Source organism: Podarcis raffonei, chromosome Z (assembly GCF_027172205.1).
Source record: "Podarcis raffonei isolate rPodRaf1 chromosome Z, rPodRaf1.pri, whole genome shotgun sequence".
NCBI lineage: Eukaryota > Metazoa > Chordata > Lepidosauria > Squamata > Lacertidae > Podarcis > Podarcis raffonei.
The window spans coordinates 40,962,860-40,989,573 of record NC_070621.1 but is presented as its reverse complement, the minus strand read 5'-3'; the positions used below and the strand labels follow the sequence as shown (position 1 = coordinate 40,989,573).

The following is a 26,714-nucleotide window of genomic DNA, read 5'->3' as shown; positions in this document are numbered from 1 at the left end:
CATTCACCTGGGGAGCTTGTAGCCAGGGCTGCTGCAACAAACAGCTGTGCAAGCTGGGGGGGGCAGAGATGCAAAAGGGCATCAGAGGAGGGAGGATGGGAAAGAGGGACAGAGGCCAGTGTTGCTTGCGTCACCCATGACCATCCTTCAAGGGGTTCACAGCACACTGGTTGAAACCACTGGTGTAAATAAAATATAACATAGAATTCTGCAGTATCGAGTATTAGTGTGTGAAAACAGTCCAGATCCAATGATTCCCGGGCATGCACCTCCAGGTGGTGGAGCTGTCAGGTGCCATACTGGCGCCCAGGAATCTTCACTTGGTCGCAAGTGGTCAAAAGTCAGGTGCAAAATGTGCCTGGCGCCTGGCTAATTTCGAACACTGATTCCATTCCCTGCCCCTGTACACCCCTAACATTCTGTGGTCATAAAGTATGCGCAGTTCTCATTAGGCTGAATTTTTTTGGGGTGGGGTTTGGGGGTGTAAAATGGTTGCCCCCTCACTGAAGTGTGTTTAGGATTTTTCACCCTTTTTCTTTCGTACTTTGCAAACCTTGGTGTTTTCCTGAGTATACGGATACCTCTCTTGTTTCTCAGTTTCCAGGTTTGGGTTTTAATCCTGTTGGCACTCAGCAGATGCATTTGCTGTTAGAGGGAGCAGTTATCCACAGTAGTGGGACTAAATGGGACCAGTGCTTTTTTTTCTGGGGAGACACAGGGGTACACATGCCCCTAAACATTTTGTGAATCTTTTTACTTTTGTCCATTTGCTGTATTTATTTTCCCCAATTTGAACTATACAGTGGACGTTTGGGTTGTGAACGTGATCCGTGCAGGATGCACGTTTGCAACCCGCAGCGGTGCATCTGTGCACGCGCAGGTTGCGATTCGGCACGTCTGCGCATGCACAAAGCATGATTTAGGGCTTCTGCGCATGCACGATCACTGAAACCTGGAAGTAACCCAGTACTTCCGGTACTTCCAGGTTTCGGCAGTCTGCAACCCGGAAAAAAAAAATAACCTAAAGCGTCTGTAACCTGAGTATGACTGTAAAATGGTGGTTTTCTTGAGTCAAAATGAGAGTACAGTTGTACCTTGGGTTACATACGCTTCAGGTTACATACACTTCAGGTTACAGACTCCGCTAACGCAGAAATAGTACCTTGGGTTAAGAACTTTGCTTCAGGATGAGAACAGAAATCATGCGGCGGCAGCGGGAGGCCCCATTAGCTAAAGTGGTGCTTCAGGTTAAGAACAGTTTCAGGTTAAGAGCAGACATCCAGAATGAATTAAGTTCTTAACCCGAGGTACCACTGTACCCCTAAACATTTTTTTAAGGGGAAAAAACACTAAATGGGACTCTTCCGAAAGTTCTTTACAGCTAAACCACATGGTTATGTTCCGCCTACACTGTTCAAGGTAGTTTGCCTCTGAATGTCAGTTGCTGAGAGTGACAAGTGGGAGAGTGGTGTTGCGCTCAGGTCCGGTTGGCAGGCATCTGGTGATGGCCACTGTGAGAACAGGATGCTAGACTAGATTGGCCATTGGCCAGATTCAAGAAGGTTCTTCTGAAGTTTGTATGCTGTTCTTTTCCATTTAAATTTCCCTCCCCTGTTTTGTGCACAAACCTCCTCCTTTAAAGCGCGACTAGATGGTGTCAGATCCCTAGATGCTGCTGCTGTTGCAAAGTCGCTAGTGTTTTCCCAAGGGCTTTTGATCATGCTGAAATTATGTTCTTGCACTTGCGGGACTCTGCCAAAGTTGATAACTTAACCTTTATTGTTATTTTGCCAAACAGTCACTGTCAGCGCCTTAGAAGGAAAAGACTGCAAAGAACTGGTAAAAGTGATTTCCGAGAATGCAAAACTATCAGATGAACAGCTTGCTGTCCTCATCTCTGGAATGTATACTCTCCTGCGAGAGGCCTTGAGGCTGCCCACATCTTCTCTGAAGCAAGAAGTGAGTAGAAGGCATACACATTCCTCAATAAAAACTATGTATGTGGTAAACTGTGAGACGAGCAAGATGGTAGCTCCAAAAAAGGGATGGGGAACCTGTGACCCTCCAGATGTTTTAGCTCAGTCGTAAAGCAATTGCTTTGCGTGTAGGAGGTCTCAGGTTCAATTACAGTGGTACCCCTGGTTGCAAACAGGATCCATTCCAGAGCCCCGTTCGCAACATGAGCAGAACGCAGCCCGCGTCTGTGCGGGTCACGATTCGCCACTTCTGCGCGTCTGCGCATGCGCGAGCAGTGAAACCCGGAAGTAACCGTTTCCGGTACTTCCGGGTCGCTGCGGGACGTATCCTGAAAGAACATGAAGCGGACGTGACCAGAGGTATGACTGTACTGCTATTTCCCAGGTTAAAGGTAAAGGGACCCCTGACCATTAGGCCCAGTCGTGGCCGACTCTGGGGTTGCGGTGCTCATCTCGCTTTATTGGCCGAGGGAGCCGGCGTACAGCTTCCGGGTCATGTGGCCAGCATGACTAAGCCACTTCTGGTGAACCAGAGCAGCGCACGGAAACGCCGTTTACCTTCCCGCTGGAGTGGTACCTATTTATCTACTTGCACTTTGACATGCTTTCGAACTGCTAGGTGGGCAGGAGCAGGGACCCAGTAACGGGAGCTCACTCCGTCGCGGGGAATCGAACCGCCAACCTTCTGATCAGCAAGTCCTAGGCTCTGTGGTTTAACTCACAGCGCCCCCCCCCCCCGTGTCCCATTTCCCAGGTTAGGGCAGGGAATTATTCTTCCTAAAATCCTAGAGAGCTGCTGCCCGTCAGTGTAGACAGTACTGAGCTAGCTCTGGCAGGGGACACGTACTACTTTTTCTGGGCACTTTGTCCACCCTTGCTCCCTACCCTGCTCTGACATCTGGCTCCTAGACGCTGTCAGCATGCAACAGAGGCCACACCCCGGGAACGGTTTCAACTGGTCGGGTGTGTGGTGTCAGCCACTCATGAAAGCTGCCTATCTTGGGTCACCCAGACTTGGCATACTCTCCCTGAAGTTTGGATGCATCAGTTGCCGGGGGGGGGGGGCGGTTTCACTGTCTTCTAGATCCCTTTCCATTTTCCCAGACGTCTGAGGGGCACCCACCCTTGTTCTTGCAGAAGCTCTCCTTGAACTCTCATTGTCTTTTCATTTTGCAGGTTTTTAAAGAAGACCTACAGGAGCTCAGGTATGCCTGTTTTAGGTCAATCTGCCAGTTGCTTGTGTCAAACACGATGGATAAGTGGTTGCTGAAAAGCAAGGGGTGGGACACTTTTTCCCCCAGCCCAAGAAGAACTAGACTTCTGGGGGATGGGGGACTGCATCCCCGTGGTGGGTGATACCAGGTGCAAAAGTGGTTGGAGCAACAGGTGTGACTCATACCTTTTGTACGGTAGACTGAATTTCTGCTCTCTCTTTCTCCATGTGGCACACACAAATACTTCCACCTCCCTCTCTCCCACCAGGAAAGCAAGAAGCATTATCATGGTTGAGAAATACTTTCCAGCTAAGAATGCATACCTGAGAGTGGCACAGCACAGGGACAGTGACCTGGAAAGATTCCTGGGGGGCAGATGGAGAGGTTTGGAGGGCCACATTATACCTGCAGGCTTGAAGCTCCTCACCCCTGCCATAGAGCCCCTTCATGTGTTACTTGGATGAATCAGGGCTCCACACGTTGATGGGAACAGAGGTTGGGGGACGCCCTGTTGGCCCTGCCTCCAGCATCCTTGAGGCATGGTCTTCAAGGCCTTTTGGAACTGCAGTCAGCTCATGGGAACCTAAACTACGGATGCCCATTCTCAACACATGGATATCGTGAGCGGGGCTAGTCAAGTGTGTGCGATGTCAACTGGCAGCACCTACATTCCAGAGCACATGGAAGGGGCATAAAACTTTTCTGCTCCACTGCCCTCTGCAAAGAGAGAAAAGTGAGGGCTTGGAAATGGGGCAGGTTTTTTTAAAATTACACAAACGGTTGATCACTCAGAGTTAGCGGCAGCAAAGGAAGACATATCGTTAGGCCACAGTTAGACGTACACACACAGAAAGAGGGAGAGAGCAGCGCACACAGGAAGTGGTTCAGGCAGTCGAAGAACTTGACAGATTTCAGGTTTCAGTTGTAGGCTGCCAGGCTTACTCCAACCAGCTGAAACACAAAGCACAATGGTCAAGAGTAGGACCTAGGAGAGCAGGGTTCGAATCCCCACTCAGCCATGAAGCTCCCTGGGTGACCTTCGGCCAGTTACCATCTCTTCGCCTAACCCACCTCACGTTGTGAGGAATAAATGGGTGGGGGGAGAACCATATGCACCACCTTTGAGATCCCTGGAAGATAAAGGCAGTATATAAAATACAATAAACGAATAAAACTTTAAGCGTGGGCCCCATACACAATGTACACTTAAATCACCACAGTGTCATTTTAAACAAGCATCCTGGTAGCCGTAGTTTGCTATAAGGTAAGGGTACAGAACTGGGATGCGGGTGGCGCTGTGGGTAAAAGCCTCAGTGCCTAGGGCTTGCCGATCGAAAGGTCGGCGGTTCGAATCCCCGCGGCGGGGTGCGCTCCCGTTGCTCGGTCCCAGCGCCTGCCAACCTAGCAGTTCGAAAGCACGCTCGGGTGCAAGTAGATAAATAGGGACCGCTTACTAGCGGGAAGGTAAATGGCGTTTCCGTGTGCGGCTCTGGCTCGCCAGAGCAGCGATGTCACGCTGGCCACGTGACCCGGAAGTGTCTCCGGACAGCGCTGGCCCCCGCCCTCTTGAGTGAGATGGGCGCACAACCCTAGAGTCTGTCAAGACTGGCCCGTACGGGCAAGGGTACCTTTACCTTTACCTTTAAGGGTACAGAAAGGGACGTGGGTGGCACTGTGGGTTAAACCACAGAACCTAGGACTTGCCGATCAGAAGGTCAGCGGTTCGAATCCCTGTGACAGAGTGAGCTCCCGTTGCTCAGTCCCTGCTCCTGCCCACCTAGCAGTTCGAAAGCACGTCAAAGTGCAAATAGATTAATAGGTACCGCTCTGGCAGGAAGGTAAACGGCGTTTCCTTGCGCTGCTCTGGTTCGCCAGGAGCCGCTTAGTCATGCTGGCCACATGACCCGGAAGATGTACACCAGCTCCCTCGGCCAATAAAGCGAGATGAGCGCCGCAACCCCAGAGTCGGTCAAGACTGGACCTAATGGTCAGGGGTCCCTTTACCTTTTTAAGGGTACAGAGGGTCAGGAGACACCCCCCCACACACACACACATTCCCCTCACATAGTCACAATTCCCAGAGTGCTTTAATAATCAATCCCTTATCCCAGGGAACTCTGTGAAGTTTAGCTGTGTGAGGGAAATAGGCGCATCCTAGCAGCATCCTTAACTAACTACAGTTCCCACGATGCTTTGGGTGAAGCCATGCCTGGTTAAAATGGTATTGTAACGCTTTGGCTGTATAGTGTAGAAGTGGGCTTGGTCTCTGCTTCATCTCAGTTTTCAGGCAGGCTAATTCAGTAGCCTGTTAATATTACAAATCAGCTGATGAAATATGGCTGGCAGCTTCTTCTCCCCACCCCCAACTATCACAAAAGAGATTATTGGTGCTTAGGAGAGAAGCATTGCCCTGTCGTCCCACTCAGATGGAATTTTGCATGTAATAGTTTACTAATGAGCTCATTGGAAGCCAGGAGAATCACCCTGATGTTGTATAACATGTCCTTTTTTTTTTGATGTGGTGCTGAGTGCATGTTATATAGAAGAGATGGGCCTCTATCAGTTCTTCTAAATTATATCTTTCTCGCATGCATGTTAATTTCCCACAAATACCTTCCCTCACACACACACACAAACTTTTTATTGTTGTTGTTAATAGCAAGACAGTTGGTATTTCTGAATGAGACACCCTGTCCTACTTTTAAAACATTTCCTTCTATTTTCAAAGGACGGTGATATAACAAGCAGAATCCGCCTGTATTGTCTGGGTGTGATCGCTTGTTCTAATTAGCAAGCAAAATATGCAATTTGTTACGTGGACTTAGTCAAAATCTCTGCCGGGTGGTGCAAAGCAAAGGCTTTGCATAAGCACTAAAGTGCTGCAGAGGCTGCATTTGAAACATCCTATCTTTGGACATAGCAAGAGAGAGAAAATGAGAGAGAACTCAAGACCTGCTGGCAAAGATTTGGCTTGGGTTTAAAAATGCATCAGTGCTGTTGCAATAATGCTGTATCATACCACTTTAAACAACCATGGCTTTCCCCCAAAGAATCCTGGATACTGTAGTTTGTTAAAGGTGCTGAATGTTGTTCAGAGACACACCCACCCCTTAACCTGCCTAGGGCTACAATACTCAGAGTTCCTTGGCAAGAGGGATTGATTGTTAAACCACTCTGGAAGTTGTAGCTCTGTGTGCGGGATAGGGGTTTCCTAAATGCCAGTTCCCAGGATTCTTTGGGGGAAACTAAGGTAAAGGTAAAGGGACCCCTGACCATTAGGTCCAGTCGTGACCGACTCTGGGGTTGCAGCGCTCATCTCGCTTTACTGGCCGAGGGAGCTGGCGTACAGCTCCCGGGTCACGTGGCCAGCATGACTAAGCTGCTTCTGGCGAACCAGAGCAGCGCAGGGAAACGCCGTTCACCTACTTGCACTTTGACGTGCTTTCGAAGTGCTAGGTTGGCAGGAGCAGGGACCGAGCAACGGGAGCTCACCCCGTCGTGGGGATTCGAACCGCCGACCTTCTGATCGGCAAGTCCTAGGCTCAGTGGTTTAACCCACCGCGCCATCTGCGTTGGGGGAAACTATGGCTGTTTAAATTGGTATGATACCACTTTAAACGTATAGTGGAGACTGAGCCACAGTCTTTTCTTCCTGCCGCCATCACTGTTGGCTCCCCAACCCCTTCACCTCTCTCTCTTTTTTTTTTTAAAGATATTTATTGAAATTTTCAATTTTTTATACAAACAAAAAAAGAAAAATTTAAAAAGACATATAGTTCATAAAACAATCTTTTCAGTAACCTATTTCTCTGACCTCCTCATACCTCCCCTTCTTGTATTCCCTTTTAAATTCTTTGTTCAGCAAATCCTTAACTTAAAGCATTACAGCTTACAATATCACCTTATTTTCTATCCAAACCCTTTTTTTCTTCCATATTCCTTTATATCATTACAGCTAGAAACCACTTAATTTCAATCCAACATCATTCAGCATTCCTTAATTTTACAATATTTCTGTAAATAGTCCTTAAATTTTTTCCAATCTTCTTCTGCCGACTCTTCTCCCTGGTCACGGATTCTGCTCGTCATTTCTGCCAATCCCATACAGTCAATCAGTTTCATCTGCCATTCTTCCAGAGTGGGTAGATATTGCGTCTTCCAATACTTTGCGATGAGTATTCTTGCTGCTGTTGTAGCATACATGAAAAAAGTTCTGTCCTTCTTTGGCACCGCTTGGCCGGCCATGCCCAAGAGAAAGGCCTCTGGTTTCTTCAAGAAGGTATATTTAAATACCTTTTTCAATTCATTATATATCATTTCCCAGAAGGCCTTAATCCTGGGGCACGTCCACCAAAGGTGAAAGAATGTACCTTCATTTACCTTACATTTCCAACATTTGTTATCAGGCAGATGATAGATTTTTGCAAGCTTGACTGGGGTCATGTACCACCTATATATCATTTTCATAATATTTTCTCTTAAGGCATTACATGCCGTAAATTTAATCCCGGTGGTCCACAACTGTTCCCAGTCAGCAAACATAATATTGTGTCCAACGTCTTGTGCCCACTTAATCATTACAGATTTAACCGTCTCATCCTGAGTATTCCATTTCAGCAGCAAGTTATACATTTTTGACAAAGTCTTAGTTTTGGATTCTAACAATTCTGTTTCCAATTTAGATTTTTCCACCTGGAAACCAACTTTCTTGTCCGAATTGTAAACCTCCATTATCTGGTAATAATGAAGCCAATCTCGCACTTTATCTTTCAATTTCTCAAAACTCTGCAATTTCTATCTGTCCCCTTCTTGTTCCAAAATTTCCCAGTATTTTGGCCATTTGGCCTCCATGTTAAGTTTTCTCTGAGCCTTAACCTCCATTGGTGACAACCAACTTGGAGTTTTATTTTCCAATAGATCCTTATATCTAATCCAAACATTAAACAATGCTCTTCTGACAATATGGTTTTTGAAAGCTTTATGTGCTTTAACCTTGTCGTACCACAAATATGCATGCCACCCAAATACATTGTTAAAACCTTCAAGAACCAAAATGTCTGTATTCTCAAGAAGCAGCCAGTCTTTCAACCAGCAGAATGCTGCTGACTCATAATAAAGTTTAAAGTCTGGCAGGGCAAATCCACCCCTTTCCTTTACATCAGTTAATATCTTAAATTTTATTCTAGGCTTCTTGCCCTGCCAGACAAATTTAGAAATGTCTTTCTGCCACTTCTTGAAACAGTCCATTTTGTCCAAAATTTGCAATGTTTGAAACAAAAACAACATTCTAGGCAATACATTCATCTTTATAGCTGCAATTCGACCCAGCAAGGAAAGCTTCAAGTTTGACCAAATTTCTAAATCTTTTTTCACTTCAGCCCAACATTTTTCATAATTATCTTTAAACAAATTCCCATTTTTGCTGTCATATTAATCCCCAAGTACTTCACTTTCTTAACCACAGTCAGTCCTGTTTCATTCTGAAACTTCTCTCTTTCAATCGGTGTTAAGTTTTTCTCAAGAACCTTAGTTTTTAACTTGTTCAATTTAAACCCTGCAACCTGACCAAATTCTTGAATTAATTCTAGAACTCTTTTGGTACTAGATTCTGGCTCCTGTAATGTCAAAACTAGATCATCTGCAAATGCTCTCAATTTGAACTGTTTAGCTCCAACCTGTATACCTTTAACCATCCGGTCCCTTCTAATCATATTCAGCAAAACCTCCAGGACCGATATAAAGAGCAGAGGGGAAATTGGGCATCCCTGTCGTGTCCCTTTTTCTATCTTAAATTGTTCAGTAACCACATTATTTACAATTAGTTTGGCCGTTTGTTCTGAATATATTGCACCTATACCATTCTCAAAACCATGGCCTACCCCCATACCCTGCAGGTTCTTTTTCATAAAACTCCAAGAAATATTGTCAAAGGCTTTCTCCGCGTCCACAAATATCAAAACTGCCTTAGTATTTATGTTCACTTCTAGCTTTTCCAAAATGTCAATTATATTCCTCAAGTTATCAGAAAGATGTCTTCCCGGAAGAAAGCCCGCTTGGTCCTTATGAATCTCCTCAATCAGAACTTTTTTCAGTCTCTTAGCCAAAATGTCAGCAAAGATTTTGTAATCCACATTTAATAAGGATATGGGACGGTAGTTCCTAAGTTGAGTCTTTTCAGTCTCTGTTTTTGGTATTAGTGTAATATAAGCCTCTTTCCACGATTCTGGTGCCCTTTTCCCCTCCAAGATTTCATTACAGACTTCCTTCAATGGTTGTAATAGCCACTCTTTCAAGGATCTGTAGTAGCTGGAAGTCAAACCATCCGGTCCTGGAGACTTGCCTACTTGCATATTTTGAATGGCACATTCTATCTCCTGGTCAGATATTTTGCAGTTCAACATAAGTTTGCTTTCTTGTGAGATTTTTTGTAATCCATTTATCTTCAAAAATCGGTCTATGTCCATTTCGTTCTGTGGCCCTTGTGCATATAATTGTTTAAAATATTTCTGGAAGCAGTTTCTAATCTCAATTGGGTTATGTATATCTTTTCCTTCTACTTCCAAATTTGTAATAGTATTTAATTTTTGTCTTTTTTTCAGTTGCCAAGCAAGTAGTTTCCCACATTTGTTCGCTGATTCAAATGTCTTCTGTCTCATTTGTTTAATTTTCCATTCTATTTCCTGATTCATCAATTCCATGTATTGTACCTGAAATAACTTTATTTCTTTCAAGATCTCCTGTGACTTTGGCTTTACTCTCAATTTTTTCTCTCCTTCTTTTATTTTCTCCAGAATTTTATCCTTTTTCTCATTTCGACTTCTCTTCTTTATTGCATTCTGTTGAATCAGGAACCCTCTCATCATGGCTTTACTGGCATCCCAGATTACTCTTTTTTCAACATTAGTAGTCATATTTATTTCAAAATAATCTCTCAAGGTTTTTTGGGCCTTTTTTATATACTTCTTCATCTCTAAATAAAGTGTCATTCATTCTCCATCTAAAAGAGCCGGGTGTCATTTGCTTCATCTCCATCTTTACTGCATTATGGTCAGAGCATGTTTTAGGGCAGATTTCCACTTTTTTTATCTTTGGTGCCATTCCTCTAGTAATCCAAATTTGGTCAATTCTAGTCCAGGTCATTTTAGCTTCAGAGAAAAAAGTTCCCTCTCTCCCTAGGGGGTTCTTAGTTCTCCAAATGTCAATCAGGTCCATATTGTCAGTCAGTTCAAAGAAAGTCTTTGGTAATCTACCATCTTTGGTGATTACCTGTCTTTGTGCCTTGTCCATATTTGTGGAGACAACTCCATTCATATCTCCCATTAAGATTATATTATAGTCCATATAGTCCAGAAGAACTTCATGCAACTTCTTAAAAAATTCAGATTTCCCCTCGTTCGGTGCATACACCCCTACAATCAGAAATTTCTCTCCTTGAAGTTGAATTTCAATAGCCAAATATCTTCCTTGTTCATCCTTAAAGATTTGTTTCGGTAAAAGTTTCTCCTTTGCATATATCACAACTCCTCTTTTTTTGACCTTATCAGATGAAATAAATTCTTGTCCCAATCTCTTGTTAATAAGTATCTTCCTGTGTAGCTTCATTACATGTGTTTCCTGTAGACAAATCAAATCCAATTGTTCTTTTCTTAATATGTGAAAAACACCTTTTCTCTTTTGAGGGGAATTAAGTCCATTACAATTCCAACTTAGAAGTTGCAGAGCCATAGTGAGTTACTTGCTCCTCCCACCAACTGCACCAAGTTGTTGTTCTTCTTCTGTCGGTGGTGTATCTTTCCCAGGTTCAGGAAGTCCAAATGATAAGTTTGCTATGTCCCCAATTCCTTTTTCTGATGCAGTTGGCTCCTCTCCAGCTTCCACCCCCTTCAGTAGATCCTCCTCGTGGTCGTTCAAAAATTTGTCTTTATCATCCACTGTCCTTATTCTTATTTTCCTTCCTTTAAATTTGAAAGATAGGCCTTGGGGGAGTTCCCATCTAAAGAGAATTCTATTTCCTTTCAACCCCTTCACCTCTCGCCTCCTCTCCTACCCTGAAGTTCTGGGTGAGGTTTTCACTCAGCTAGGGAAACTTTCCTGTTCCATTTACTCACCTTTTTAAAAAATGTATACCCCACTTTTCACCACCTGGGGCCCAAACGAACTTACAAAATACAATATACAGAATTCAAAACAGAAATTGAACATTAGAGGATTAAAACATCGGAGAAGCGTTTGTGATAACAAAATCAGCTGTCCAAGACGCTGGTATAGTTTGACCACAAGGTTGTTGTGCTGGCTTTCCTTATGGGGGACTTCCTAAAAAGCAATCCCACATCCAGTAAGCTACTATCTTTTCTTCCTTTAATAACTGGGAGGAGGACATACTTCATAGTGGGGTTCGTGTGCCGTTTGCCTCAATTTGCTCTTTTATTTTAAGGATTCCAGAAGATTTCATTGTGGACTTCGCCACTGTAGTCTTTGGAAACAGGTAAGTTTGCAGATTTTCAGTCTTTCCCTTTCCCTTTCTTGAGATTTGCATCATTCCCTAACCTATATTTCTCTCCACAAGGTCTTATTCTTTCATTTAATATATTTCTGAACAAGCCATTCATCAGAAAGTTTATTGGTTCTGTCTTGGAAAGACTTTAAGGAGGGGGAATTAGGGGGTTACCACAGAGAATGCCCTTTCCTGTGGGTGGGGGGAAGTACTAAGAGAATCCCCTTAATATCCCACACACTGATACTGGCCTATGTTCCTTAGTCATGGCAGTATACCTTACTCTTTAGATTATTCACTGAAGTCATACTCCAGTCTTCCCAGTTCATTGCCTCTGGAGTAATGTTGGTGAACTTTGGCCCTGGGGCCAAATGTGGTCCTCCCAACCTCTCTGTCTGGCCCTCGGAATTCTCTCCAGGCCACACACCCGCCTTATGCCACACTCCCTCCCTATGCCACACCAGTGTCTTCCTCTACACCCTCCTTGAGTGTTTTTGCCTGGCTGTAATTTGCCCTTAAACTTTGGCTATTTCTCTTGCTTGCCTGAATGAAGGGGGCAGACAGCTAAGTGAGTGTGTGCAGAAAGTTAGCTTGGTATACAAAGGTAAAATTTGCTTTTGCCTCTTGAGCTGCTTTTGCCTCTGATCCTGCCCACTGCTGGGTGTGGCCCCCTGGAAAATTGTCCAGAAGGCAATGTGGCCCTTGGGGTACCAAGGTTCCATTGCACCACTGCTCTGAAGAGTCTTGCTCCTGCTTTCTTGAGTGCCATTTATTTTTCTCACCAACAGGCAACCTGCTCTTGAAGAGGCCATTCAGAAGCAAGCTAGTAAGCTGCCTAGAATCGAAGACTTCAAGTGGAGGGTAGATGTGGCCATTTCTACCAGGTACAGGATATATGAAGCCCATGCCTGAATTTTCAGTGGGTGTCTGTGGAGGCTGGCCCAGTTTGGGCAGATGGCAAAAGTGCCCCCCCCAACTGAAATCTCCCCTCAGCCAGGTCCCACCTGGTTAGGAAAACACAAGCATGAAGATTATGTGTTACCTCCAGTATCTGGGGGTCATGAGAAAGAGAGTGTCCTTCTTGCAGGCTTCCCATAGGCCTCAGGGTGGCCTTTGTGAGAACAGAATGCTGGATTGGACAGGCCTTTGTCCAGCAGAGCCACCACATTCTTAAAAAATAAGCACCTTCTCAGGCACATTTACACACAGACAGGAAAAGCCTAACCACCAGGACAGATGTAAACCCAGAGGGACCCCGATCATGTTCTTGTTGCCAATTGACAGCCTGCCATTCTCATAGTTGGTAGTTTTCCAGGCCGTAGCAGAGGGAAGTAGGGAGCTGGTCTGCTGAAAGTCAATCAATCAATCAATCCATTAGGCCTTTACAAAGGCAGGAGCAAGACTTTCTTCTGAAATCACGACATAACCTATAAAAGTTTGCAGCATAAAAAGTTTACAGCATAAATATTTAAAATTAGGAAGCATTAACATAACTGGAACAGAGCAAATTTGGCTACCAGGTGTGTACCGTATTTTTCACCCTATAGGACGCACCTTTTCCCCTCCAAAAATGAAGGGGAAATGTGTATGGGGCGAATGCAGGCTTTCGCTGAAGCCTGGAGAGTGAGAGGGGTCGGTGCGCACCGACCCCTCTCACTCTCCAGGCTTCAGGAAGCTCTCAGCAAGCCTTGGGAGCCCGCGGGAGTTCCCGTCGGGCTCCCTAGGCTTGCGGATAGTAGCCTGCATCCCGAAGCCTGGGGCACGCTGCACAGCGCGCCCCAGGGTTCGGTTCCCCGCCCTGGTTTGGAGGCTGGCGGTGGGGAGAAGCGCGCTTCTCCCCGCCGCCAGCCCCACAAGCTCAAGGAACAGTGGGGAGGCGGAGCGCCAACATCCCACTGTTCCCCGACCTGGTTTGGGCTTCAGGCAGATATCCGCAAGCCGTGGGAGCCCGGCGGGAAGTCGCGCCGGTCTCCCAAGGCTTGCGGAGAGCTGCCTGTTCTGGGGGCTGGGGTCGGGGGAAGCTCGGGCTTCCCCTGCCCCAGCCCCACGCCTGGGGGGGGGGGGGGAATAAAAAAAAATTTCTTTATTCCCCCCCCCAAAAAAACTAGGTGCATCCTATGGGCCGGTGCATCCTATGGGGCGAAAAATACGGTAATTTGTAGATCTTTTATCAGCTAAGCCTAAACATCAACTGTCACTTCCTGAGGGGGATCAGCCTGAGAAGAGGACATTTAAAAAAAGTTGTCTGTGCATTGTGCTGTATTTTTCGATCTATAGGACGCACCCAACCATAGGCAGCACCTTGTTTTAGAGGGGGAGAACAAGAAAAAATAATTCTCCCCCTCTCTGCGTAGCGCCCCTTCAGCGAAGCGGCAGGAGAAACGGAGCCCCTTCCATTTCTCCTCCCGCTTGGCTGAAGGGGTGCTGCGCCTTAGCTGAAGGGGCACCTACGCTTCAGCGAAAGGAACCCGAAGCCTCCGGAGCGCAGCGGGAGCTCCCGCTGCTCTCCAGAGGCTTCAGGCAGCTATCTTTGAAGCCTGGAGACCGAGAGGGGTCGTTGCGCACCGACCCCCCTCTCTCTCTCCCGGGCTTCAGCGAAAGCAAGCAAAGCCTCTGGAGCGCGGCGGGAGCGCTCCCACTGCACTTCGGAGACTTCGCATTTCTATCACTGAAGCCAAGGAGCCTGCATTCGCTCCATAGGACGCACACATATTTCCCCTTAATTTTTGGAGGGGAAAATGTGTGTCTTATAGAGCGAAAAATACGGTATATAAGGGGCAAATCAGCAGGTATTGCATGATACCCTCGACCTGATTGCATCCATAAATGCATTTGCGTTCCATATTGGGAATTCCTGGGTGTCTCCCTTCTAAGTATGCTGAAGGCATCTGTTGGAACCTTGGTCCAACAAAGGCTCTATGTAGTTGCCAGGTAGTCAGTGTCTCAAGGTACCGTATTTTTCGGCCCATAGGGCACACCGGCCCATAGGACACACATAGTTTTTTGGGGGGGAAATAAAGATTTTTTCCCCTCAGGCGCGGGGCTGGGGCGGGGGAAGCCCAAGCTTCCCCCGACCCCAGCCCCCAGAAGCTGTGGGAGAGCTGCGCAAAGCCCGAAGCCTGGGGGGCGCTGAGCTCAGCGTGCCCCCAGGCTTCGGGGTGCAGGCAGCTCTCCAAAAGCTGTGGGAGAGCTGCGCGACTTCACGCAGCTCTCCCACAGCTTGCGGATAGCTTCCTGAAGCCTGCATTCGCCCCATAGGACGCACACACATTTCCCCTTCATTTTTGGAGGGGGAAAAGTGCGTCCTATAGGGCGAAAAATACGGAAATCTGCTGAACATGTTTTAGGTAGAGAAACCTGACCTGACAGGAGCTGTTGAGGGAGCTGAATCCCTCTATTTATTTGGAGTCAACAGTACTATCATAACAGTGGCTTTTATTATATATTGTGCACCAACGAAAGACTGGAGAACACATAGCTAAATATTCTTCACCTTAGTTGTTTTGGGAGGTGTAAACAGTCCTTCCTTGGAGAACGTGGGTTCCATTTTTGGGTTTTCTTCCTTCTTGGTTTCCATCCCTTGCCAGCTCCCCCAGAAATTTCCTGTTTATCCTCAAGGAACAGCCTCACCTACAGGCACGGGGAGAGTTCATTCTTGGCCATAGAGCTCTTGGCACCTGCTGGTTTCTTTTCTAATTTTGGTAGAGGCCAACTGGCTGGCAGAATGGCACACACAGTGATTCATTTTCTACTTCTGGGGAGAGTTCAACAAGGCTGGCTCCAGAAAGGCCCTTCCCTCACTTTGGTTGCTATAAGGTCCTTGTCCTGTTTTCAGAGAGATGGGTTTCTTTCTCAGCTGATGTGGGGTTGTCGTTGTTGTTTCGATAACTTTCAATCAGAACGTTTCCCCACATGCCCTAACTCTATTTAGATCTAATTTTCCGTGTTTGGATTATGTGTGCTTTTGGCTTCAAATCAAATAAAATTTAATCTCCTTCAGTTTTAACACCTTTCAACTCCCCTGCCACCCCCTTTTGCAAATACAAATTCATTAATTTATTTTACAGATTGCCTTCCACATCAGGCTCAAGGTTGTTTACAAGCGTAGCCATAAAAGCAACTGAACATAATTTTGAAAGCAAAGCAGCAGGAACACCTAAGCCAGAGATGTTCTCATCCAGCTAGAAAACCTTGATCAAACAATAAGGTCTCAAGGTTGTTTCCAGGGCCATGTGTTAGGTAAGGGGATGGTGGCCTTCAACTGCTTTGCAGGGTAGCAGAGAGTGAATTACTGTTTTTGAAACTGCCCAGTTTGAGTGATATCATCATGCAATCATCCTGTTTCTAATTAGCTTTCTGAAACAGTGTATTTTCAGGTAATGGAAAAAATTTTCGCAAATGAGAAACGCAGTGGTACCTCAGGTTACATACACTTCAGGTTACATACTCTTCAGGTTACAGACTCCGCTAATCCAGAAATAGTACCTCAGGTTAAGAACTTGGCTTCAGGATGAGAACAGAAATCGTGCTCTGGCGGCGCGGCAGCTGCAGGAGGCCCCATTAGCTAAAGTGGTGCTTCAGGTTAAGAACAGTTTCAGGTTAAGAACGGACCTCCGGAACGAATTAAGTAATTAACCCGAGGTACCACTGTAGTGGAAAACTGCTCTCCCCTGCCACCCTGTTGACTTCCTGCGTGCTAGTTTGCTGAGAGTGCATCCTTACTGAGGAATGCTAATGCTCATAACACTTTCAGAAATGAATCCCACTGCTAGGAGAGAGAGAGAGAGCAGTAGGTTGTATTCAACCAAACCTGGGCCCATTGAAATTAATGGGGCAAAATTAGTCATGCACATTAATTTCAGTGGTTCTGCTCTGAGTGGGACTTAGCTTGGACCAGGGAATTAAGGAATTTAGAGGGGGGCATAATACCAGGTTGAAAGCAGCTGACATCATACTATGGGATAGATTATAATGTTATGGAACCTTTTTTGGCTTGTTGGAAGGACCTTAGATCAGTCCTTTGCATTTCCAGTGAAAAACTTCTCTGATAGGAAGAAGAAAAGGCTTGCTCCTGAGATCTTAAGAGAGCAGTTGCCTGTCACAGTAGGTAATATACTGTGTTAGTGGTCCAGCTGTTTGAGCCTTTGATAGGGCAGCCCCAGCAGTTTTTCTTTCATTGGGGGGTGGGGGGGGGAAGTATATGAATGATGAAGTCACAAGAAACAATAAAACGATACCAGCAATAATGATTATTTAAGCACGTAACCATAGTCTCCAGGAATACATCTTGTTTCATGCTTTAAACTGTGGAGAGCTCGTCAATTATTTTATTTATTTATTAAATCTTATATGCTGCTCTTCCTCAGAGTATCACAAGGCGGTTTGCAGTATGAAAACACAAAAAATACATAGCTTAACAATAAACAAAACAATAACACATGCGCACGCACGCACACGGTTTAAAAGGCTGTAGAGTGTTTAATTAGCCAAAGGCCTCTGAAAAAAAGCAGTTTCTGTGCCAAAATGGGCCTAGACTTTCATTGAAATGGTTCTATAAAATCAGTTTCCTCCAAGAGTGCATGGTTTAAAGAACACCTGTCAGGGCCCCGTCTTAACCATAGGCGCCAAGGGTGCGGGGCATCCGGGAGCCAGGCTCTCAGGGGCACCAGGCCGAGAGTCTGGGGGCCCAAGAGTTGGAGTCTGGGGAAGTGGTCACCCGTCAGAGCGCCGCCGCAGGCTCTTCTGCTGTGGGCAACTCTGCACCGTGAGTTTGGGGGCGAGCAAGCCAGCGAGGCACTGAAGCGGCCGGCTGGCTCCACCCTCCTGCGCGCCTGGGATTGGTGTAGGGCTGTGGAGAGGCCTGCCCAGCGCATGCTGCTCACACCACGAGGCGCCTGGCTTCGCTCAGTTGCCAATGCCTCGGGCTTGTTTGATGCGCTGGGCTGTGGGGGGGGGGCGCCGGGCAGGTCTTTGCACCCCAGTGCCGCATATGCTTAAGACAACCCTGACACCTGTGTTTTTCATATAGTGGTTATATCTTAAGATAATTTGCATTGTATTTTTTACACATATACCCACATTTGCTTACATGTAGAGTCCAGCTGTTGTGGCCATTAATTGGATCTGGTTTCCTGTCCAGCTTAAAGGCACACATTCCCCTGGAATGTAGCAGATACTGCCTGTGGGGTTTTGTTGTTGTTGTTGTTGTTGTTTTGCACTACATGTAAAGGACTCATGTCCAAGTCTTCCTTGTTCCCCTAGCAACTCTAATGGTAATAATGTGATTGATTTCAGCTCATTGGCTCGGGCTTTGCAGCCATCCATTTTAATGCAACTGAAGCTCTCTGACGGGTCAGCTCATCGCTTTGAAGTAAGTACTGCCATTGCTAAATAAGAGCGGGCTCGCTTTATATTCTTCGTACGACAGTGAATAGCTGTTTACTAGGAATTTTAGAAAGCCTTTGGAAGCAATTTATATTCATGGATTTGTATGGAGTTCTCTGAAAGACTGCTCTTAAGAATCAGGCACAGGGTGACCTGGGCTGTAAAACAAATTAAAGCTCTCAGAGTGCATTGCATTATCTCTATTTCCAATATTCATTGAGTGAGTGCTGTGGTTTAAGAGGTTAAAACAACAGTGCCGAGGCATAAGGGTTGTGTGGTTTAGGGAAAACTGCAAGAAGGAGACCCCAACAAGGGCTGAGCTTGATGGGTGAAAAAATGGAAATATACATCTCTTGCTCTTCTGGATTCAGAGAGAAACATGAAAAGCAACAAGTCTGAAATATCCAACTGAATGGGCTCTGGCTCAGTGATAGAGCATGCCAGTTGTCTCAGGTCCAGTTCCAGATAGGGCTGGGAATGTCAGCCATCTGCAACCTTGGAGAGCTGCTGCCAGTCAGTGTAGACAATACTGAGCTAGGTAGACCACTGGTCTGACTTCATATAAGGCAGCTTCATGTGTTTACTGTTTCCCATACATTAGGTTGCAATCTTATACATACTTACCTGGGAGTAAGTCCCATTGAGCTTAAGGTACTTCCTTCTGAGCAGATCTTCATAGGAGTTCACTTCTTATGCATTGACCTTAATGGTTTATCCAGCTTACATTTAATTGCATTTTAAAAATAAATTAAAATCTTTAAGATTCCCTTGAAACTACACTTAAGCCTGCCACTTACGAACATCCATCAGTCAGTCAATCAATCAATCAAACAAAGTGTATTTGTTGTTGCGACTATCTCCTGGTCATTTCATCCAAAAAGGAAATGCAGAATATACCAGAATTATATTCCTATATAATAGGAAATAATTGATTTGTAGTGTGTCAGGCATTGTTTAATAAAAACATTCTCCTCCAAAAGCCACAGCTCATCATCTCAGAAGAAATTCGGCACAAAGTGTCAGTGTTGGTCCTCCATATGTTGTTGGTCAACCATTTCTGAGGAGTGTATGGGGTATTAGGGGAAAGGTAGCACCCCTGGCGGGGGACACATCATGTTCCTTCTGCGATAGCTTGTCCACCTTTGGTCCCTATCCTGCACTCAGCTCTCACCTGTGGCTCCTAGAAACTGTCAGCATGTGACAGCAGTCACAACTCAGAAAGCTGCTTCAACTAGCTGGCTAAACAAAATGAGGGTAGCCAAAGGGTCTCAAACCTTTGGTGAATTAGGGAATTCCCCTGCATGTGAAGACAGGCTCTAGCAGATGGAGATGAAGAGACCAGTAGTGTGCCCAATGGTCAAGATGGTGGTTTTCTGAATAAGCTGTTGAAGAAGGTGAGGGGCAGGTGGGGTTTGTCAGCCTGGGATGGTAGCTCATCTAGGAGAAGGAAAACTCTGGTCCTAAACCTCTGCTATACTCATTCGTAAGAAAGGCTTTGGGAGTAAACCCCAAGGGAAAATCCATCCCTGCTGCTTTGTGGGACATCTTTGGGAGAAGAAAAGGCTCAGGAGTAAACCCAACACAAATCCAGAGTGGAGTCCCTAAGACGGTTGTACTCCTCCTTCCAGCAACTACTGCAGCCATTTGTTGTTGTTGTTTAGTCGTTTAGTCGTGTCCGACTCTTCTTGGACCAGAGCACGCCTGGCACTCCTGTCTGCCACTGCCTCCCGCAGTTTGGTCAAATTCATGCTGGTAGCTCCAAGAACACTATCCAACCATCTTGTCCTCTGTCGTCCCCTTCTCCTTGTGCCCTCCATCTTTCCCAACATCAGGGTCTTTTCCAGGGAGTCTTCTCTTCTCATGTGGTGGCCAAAGCATTGGAGCCTCAGCTTCAGGATCTGTCTTTCCAGTGAGCACTCAGGGCTGATTTCCTTCAGAATGGATAGGTTTGATCTTCTTGCAGTCCATGGGATTCTCAAGAGTCTCCTCCAGCACCATAATTCAAAAGCATCAATTCTTCGGCGATCAGCCTTCTTGATGGTCCAGCTCTCACTTCTATACATCACTACTGGGAAAACCATAGCTTTTACTATACGGACCTTTGTTGGCAAGGTGATGTGCAAGGTGATGTCTCTACTTTTTAAGATGCTGTCTAGGTTTGTCATTGCTTCTCTCCCAAGAAACAGGCATCTTTTAATTTCGTGGCTGCTGCCAAGGTGGTGCTCAGATTTCCTTTGGGCCACACCAACAAGGCTGATAGGAGATTCTTGTTGTCTGTGTAGCCCAGGACCTCCATACACACTGCCCAGGCTTGCATCCCAGAGAGGAGGCTCACTCCATTGCCTCTTGAGACAGACTGATGCCAAGAGCAGTTCCTGTTGGCCATGTTGGCTGGGGTTTTAGGGGAGTTGAACAGCATCGGGAGGGGAGCCACGCTGGCTTTCCCTGGCATTGTCTGCTGCTGCTGAACAGACTTTAATCAGCTCAGCTGTCTAAATAGGCAAATAACTAATGAACATTTGAGATGCAAGATATAGTTAGGAGTGTAGGAAGCTTGCTTTATACCAAGCCAGACCACTGCTACATCTAGCTCTGCATGCTGGCTGGCAACAGCTCTCCAGAGTTGTCTCCTAGCCTTACCTGGAGATGTCAGGGATGGAGCCTGAAGCCGTCTAGATGCAAAGCAGATGCTCTGCCCAGTGAGCTATGGTGCACGGCCTTGTAAATTCACACTAAGCTTTGGTCTTCAAACCTTTCTAGGCCGCTGCTCTGCTTTTGCAGAGAATTGCAGGGTTGTAAAGTGCAGCGGCCATGGAGAGGTGCTTGCCCACACAAACGGTGCCTTGAAAGGGGGGCCCTGCTAGTGGTTCACACCTCTTTCTCAGAGTGGTCCCTGCAAGACTGCCTTTGTGTTTAAGCAACAAGTTTTAGCAAGCCCATGTACTGTATACCAGTTGCTGGAAATTGCAAGCAGAGAACATTGGGTTGCCCCCATGTCCTGATGATGGACTCCCAGGCTTCTGGTGGCCATCGTGAGAGCTGGGTGCTGAACTGGGTGGGCTTTTAGCCTGGTCCATTAGGGCTCTTGGGACGCGGGTGGTGCTGTTGGTTAAACCACAGAGCCTGGGGCTTGCCGATCAGAAGGTCAGCGGTTCGAATCCCCATGACGGGGTGAGCTCCCGCTGCTCGGTCCCTGCTCCTGCCAACCTAGCAGTTTGAAAGCCCGTCAAAGTGAAGTAGATAAATACCGTATTTTTCGCCCTATAGGACGCACCGGCCCATAGGACGCACCTAGTTTTTTTTCGGTGGGGGGGGAATAAAGAAAAAAAATTATTCCCCCCCCCCAGCCGCGGGAACTCCCGCAGGGCTCCCTAGGCTGCGGATATCTGCCCGAAGCACAGGGCGCTCTGCTTCAGTGCGCCCCGCACTCCGGGCAAGCAGGCTGCTATCCGCAGCCTAAGGAGCCCTGCGGGAACTCCTGCGGACTCCCCAGGCTTAAGGATAGCTTCCCGAAGCGTGGGGCACTCTGCTTCAGTGCGCCCCACGCTCCGGGCAGCAGGCTGCTTTCCGCAGCCTAGGGAGCCCTGCGGGAACTCCTGCGGGCTCCCCAGGCTTACGGATAGCTTCCTGAAGCCTGGAGAGAGAAAAGGGGTCGGTGCGCACCGACCCCTCTAGCTCTCCAAGCTTCAGCGAAAGCCTGCATTTGCCCCATAGGACGCACACACATTTCCCCTTCATTTTTGGAGGGGGAAAAGTGCGTCCTATTGGGTGAAAAATACGGTAGGTACCGCTCCGGTGGGAAGGTAAACGGCGTTTCCGTGTGCTGCTCTGGTTCGCCAGAAGTGGCTTAGTCATGCTAGCTACATGACCCGGAAGCTGTACGCTGGCTCCCTCGGCCAATAAAGCGAGATGAGCGCCACAACCCCAGAGTCGGCCATGACTGGACCTAATGGTCAGGGGTCCCTTTACCTTTACTATCAGGGCTCTTAAGTTCTTCCCCATTCCTTTTTGGAAGGTGGGGGCAACATGGAACTGAGTGGGCAGTATTGCAGCTCTGCAGAAATTAGTGGGATGCAGTTGTTGTGGTGCGGACAAGAAATAATTCTCCAGAGAGCAAGTTCTCCTTTTTGCCTAAATTTGATTTGAAAACCCATAATGTAGGTCAGGGCTGGGTAGCCTGTGCCCTTCCAGATGTTGTTGGAATCCAGCCCCTATCCGCAGCACACACACACCCAGCATTCAGGGATGATGGGAATTGAAGTCTAGCAACATCTGGAGTGCCATAGGTTTCCCAGCACTGATGTAGATCCTACAAAGCTTAATCTGGAGTACAAAGTGTGTGATGTGAGAGGTGAATTGGTATCGAACAGTATTTCTCAAACCTGGGTCTCCAGCTGTTTTTTGGAGTACCACTCCCATCATCCTTAGCTAGCTGGACCAGTGGTCAGGGATGGTGGGGACTGTAGTCCTAAAACAGCTGGAGATGCAAGCTTGGGAGACCCTGGTATAGAATCAAAGAATTGTAGAATTGGAAGGGACCCTGAGAGTCTTCTAGTCCAACCCTCTGCAATGCAGGACTCTTGCCCAGTGTGGGGCTCAAACTCACAGCCCTTACATTAAGAGTCACATGCTCTACCTACTGAGCTGTATGTTTGGCAGCAGGGAGATAAGCAGTCATTTCCACAGATTATCTCTCATTTAGTTCATGAATCTAATGAAGGGATTTGGCAACTAGATGAGGAAAATCCTTAATGCTGTTGGCAGGCTGAAAGAGAAATTGATCCTGAGCTATCACATTTTTCTAAGTCAGCACACTCATGTGCTAGGTGGCCAGGTCGGATCCTGTACTCTCCAGGAGGTGGGGAAAACACAGAAGTTGCTGAAACTGCGGCTTTTCTTTATACAAAGTTATGCAACCTTGTTTTGTTCTGGGTGTTTTCAGGAGGTTGTTCCATCAAAGCAACATGAAAGAAGTTTTTCCCCAATGTTTTTCAATGCATTTGGGTTTGTTTGTTTTTTAAAAAGTATTTTGGAAAGTTGTGCATTCGGACACCTTTTAAGATATTATTAGCACATTTTGGGTGATTATTCCTGAGGAGCAGGTTTTGGATATAGCAGTGTGCCATTTTCAATCAAGATGGCAAGCTAAATGTTTCAAAACTGATTTTAACCGCTGACTTCAAAACTGCCCCGATATTTTGGTATCTTTGAGTTCCTGAGTAACAAGTGCAAGGCTGCTGCTAATATTTTTTTTTTTAAAGATATTTATTGAGTTTTTCCACCTTTATACATTAAAAAATCCAAAAGGAAAAAACAAAAAAGTTAAAAACACATAAAGTTTACAATCCTTATTTTCAATAACATATTTCCCTGACTTCCCCACACCTCCCCTTCTTATATTCCAATTCAAATTGTTAATTCAACAAGTTCTTGTCCCCAATTTTTGACCTTTTTATATTTAATTCATTTTTTAAAAAAACCTATTTTAACTTATAAACATCAGTATTTAAACATCAGTGCTCATTCTTAAAACTTTTTTCTAAAGTCGACCCAAATTCCCTTCCACGAATTCCCCAATTTTCATACTAATAACAAAACAAAATAAAACAAACAGATTACTATTCTGCACCCTTTGGATTCCCAAACCCCACCCCACCCTTTCCCGGTTTCAATCCCCAACAAATGTCCATCAGTCTTAGTCTACTATCAGCCTGGAGACCTCACGTCCGAGGCTCTTAATTCTCTCTCAATTCCTCTCTGCCGGTTTTTTTGGTAGTCCTTAGTATTAAACACCAGATCTCGGAGAAGCTCTGTCCCAATAGGGTCCATGTTTCTTCCAGCCAGACCTCCATACTTAAAAGTGGAGCCTGAATCTTGTTTCTTACTCCTTTTAAGTCCAAATGTCCCAAAAGCTCCAACTTTCACCTTAATCAAATTTGTAATCCATAGGTCTTCAGATCTCCACATAAGGAGATCTCTCCATTCTTCAATCTTCAATTCAAAACAGATTTTCATCATCCAGTACTTGTTTTCCTTTGTAGCCATCATGTCAGGCCTCTGGCTCTCCTTCGTCATCTGCAACATTACATCTCCTCCTTCCTTTTCCTCAGAAACAACATATATCTCTTTCTCCACACTCTCAAATCTTTCAAGTTTCTCTTCTTGTCCAGCTGCATGGACTTCATGAGTCAAGTCCTTATCAAATTCAATGGATTTGTTTACTGTTAAGTCCAGAATTGCAACATTTGTAGCCAAAACATCAATTTGGCCTTGTAACTTTCCCAAGAGAAGAAACACTCTGTCCAATTTAGCTTGAATTTTTCCTCCTTCAGCCATTCTTGTAATGTCCCAAAATCCCCTCTAGAGGGATTTTGGTTACTTTATCTTCCTTCCAGTTCAAATCCAAAAATCAAGTTAGTTTGTATCACTTCTTCCTTGTTTTCAACAAAATATAGCCAAATTGTAGCAAATATATCCAGCAGAGATAGCAGAAACAAAGTTCTCTTTTTCCTTCTTGACAGCTAATTTGACAGCTGTCAAACTCTTCTATATCTCCTCAACAGGCTCTCTCGCAGATCACTCCCGGGTCCGGGGGGGTGGCACTTCAGCTCTCAAAATTAGCTCTTATCCTCCAGTGAAATTACTTATACTGCCAAATCGTAAAATTAATGTCTTTTACCCAATAAAGAAGAAGAAATTCTCTCGACCTTAGTTAGCTAGTCCTTGCTTTAGATTATTTATAAGACGGGGGGACGGACTTCCTGTTTGCGCCTTCCCCGATCGTGCCTAATTAAAAAAAAAAAAATTCTTTACAAATCCAATTTCCGTATTACTCATGGGTTGTTACTTTTAGAGTCCAATTGTTCACAAGAAGAAGTCAGCACTCTCCAACCATGGCATGCGGCTTCACTCTGCAGGAGAAGCAGTCGACTCTCAGCACCGCGCCGCTCACCCCGTCCCCCGTTCCGAAGCCTTTAAAAAGGCTCCTTCGCGGGTCGGGGGGCGCAAATGGTGCCTGCCGAGTCACCAAGTTCACAGGCTTCAGCGCCTGTGATTTCTGAGGGTCCCCGCGTCGCCAAGACCCGGCAAGACCCGGATCCTGCGGAGCCGATTCCCTCCGGAGCTCGGTGGGAATCCGCCATTAGCCGATGGCGCTAACCCAGAAGTCCCAAGGCTGCTGCTAATAAATCTAAGAGTTAGATCTGCTGTTGATAATCAGTTTTGATGACAGACTTAATGGCACAATCCTATACATGCGTACTGGTTGAACGTTATTATTATCTGCAGAGGAGAGAACTCTTGGTAGATCCCTCATCCTCAGAATTGCAGGGAGTGACAGCCTGGGAAAAGGCATTCTCTGTGGCAGCCTCTAAACTGTACATCTGCCTTCCTATCTGGCACCGTCATTATGCAGCTTCTGACAGATGCTGACATCTCACCTTTTTGCCCCTGGCCTTTGACGATTAAAGTAGTGTGTTTTGTGGGACCCGCCCCTTTTGCAGGAATTTATAATGTTCTGCTGCGTTTGGAATGGATTTATGTGTTTTATCATTGTCATGCTGTTGACTTGTTCTTATAATTTCATTTTCTGTAATTGCATATTGTCATAACTTGCCCTCAGACCTTACAGTGAAGGGCAGGTAAGAAAGCTTTGCAATTTGTAAATAAATACTTGGGAGTAAATCCACTGAGTTCCGAAGCGCTTACTCCCAGATGCATGGGTACGGAATTGAAGTAGGCTCAAATTGGCTAGGAAATGAAAGTCACTGTCTCCCTTTGTAGTGATGTTGGGCAGGAATTTTTTGTGGGCTAGTTAAGATCTGTGGACTCTATTTGCAAAAATGCAATTAATTAAACCATTTCAATTTGGGGGACATAATGTTCAGGTGATCTGTCGGATTTCTCCTCTGGTGACTTGTCCTCTAAATAGGTTCAGAATGCAGGGGCCTCCTACAAGCCTATTATATATTATCAGAAGGAGATGTTGTACCCTGACCTTTCTGGGTATTTTTATGTTCCAGGTGCCAGCTGGAAAATTCCAAGAATTAAGGTACAATGTTGCTCTGATCCTGAAGGAGATGAATGACCTGGAGAAAAGGAGTGTTCTGAAAATTCAGGACTGAACCCTTTCTGATTAAATTATTGGGGCTTGAAGACATTAGGAGAACCACACAAGAAACACCATCAAAAAGAAGTTGCTTCTGTTTTGTAATCACATGTATTGCGACGTCACCCTTCTGATAATGTGGCTGTAAATATTTTTTCGCCTGTGTATTAGAAGCAGCTGTTAGATTGTTGTTATTTTTCCTTTAAGTTTTACACATAAAGATAGCATTATCCTCGTTGGATAAGCCCTTTTGCGTGATTCATTGAAACGTTTTAAAAATAGCTGTCCCTATAGATGTGAAAAAGCCCTTTCTGAAAGAGTGCTGATTCATCTCACTAATTATTTCTAAGAGTTTGTGAGAGATCTGCTCACAACCCGCTCTACCGGCAGCATAGAAAAACAGGTGGGGAAAGGTGTTGTAGCCTTTCAGATGACCTTTAGCTGAAAAACAGGGAAATTTGTCAGGAATGAAATTCAGTTTGTTTGTTTGCTTGCTTGCGTGCGTGTGTGCACGTGTGCTTGCTTGTTTGCTTAAAGAA

General features: G+C 45.8%; 1 protein-coding gene across 1 annotated transcript in view; it reads left to right on the top strand.

Annotated features, from left to right (window-relative positions):
- Window positions 1-26,419, top strand: part of COMMD5 (COMM domain containing 5) — a 38,159-nt gene extending 11,740 nt beyond the window's left edge. The window contains exons 2-7 of the mRNA XM_053374064.1: window positions 1,799-1,959; window positions 3,153-3,181; window positions 11,625-11,675; window positions 12,473-12,568; window positions 17,979-18,054; window positions 26,090-26,419. Coding sequence (XP_053230039.1) covers window positions 1,799-1,959; window positions 3,153-3,181; window positions 11,625-11,675; window positions 12,473-12,568; window positions 17,979-18,054; window positions 26,090-26,191 — 515 coding nt within the window. The 3' untranslated portion in view covers window positions 26,192-26,419. The remainder of the gene's footprint in view (window positions 1-1,798; window positions 1,960-3,152; window positions 3,182-11,624; window positions 11,676-12,472; window positions 12,569-17,978; window positions 18,055-26,089) is intronic.
- The last annotated feature ends 295 nt before the right edge of the window (window positions 26,420-26,714 follow it).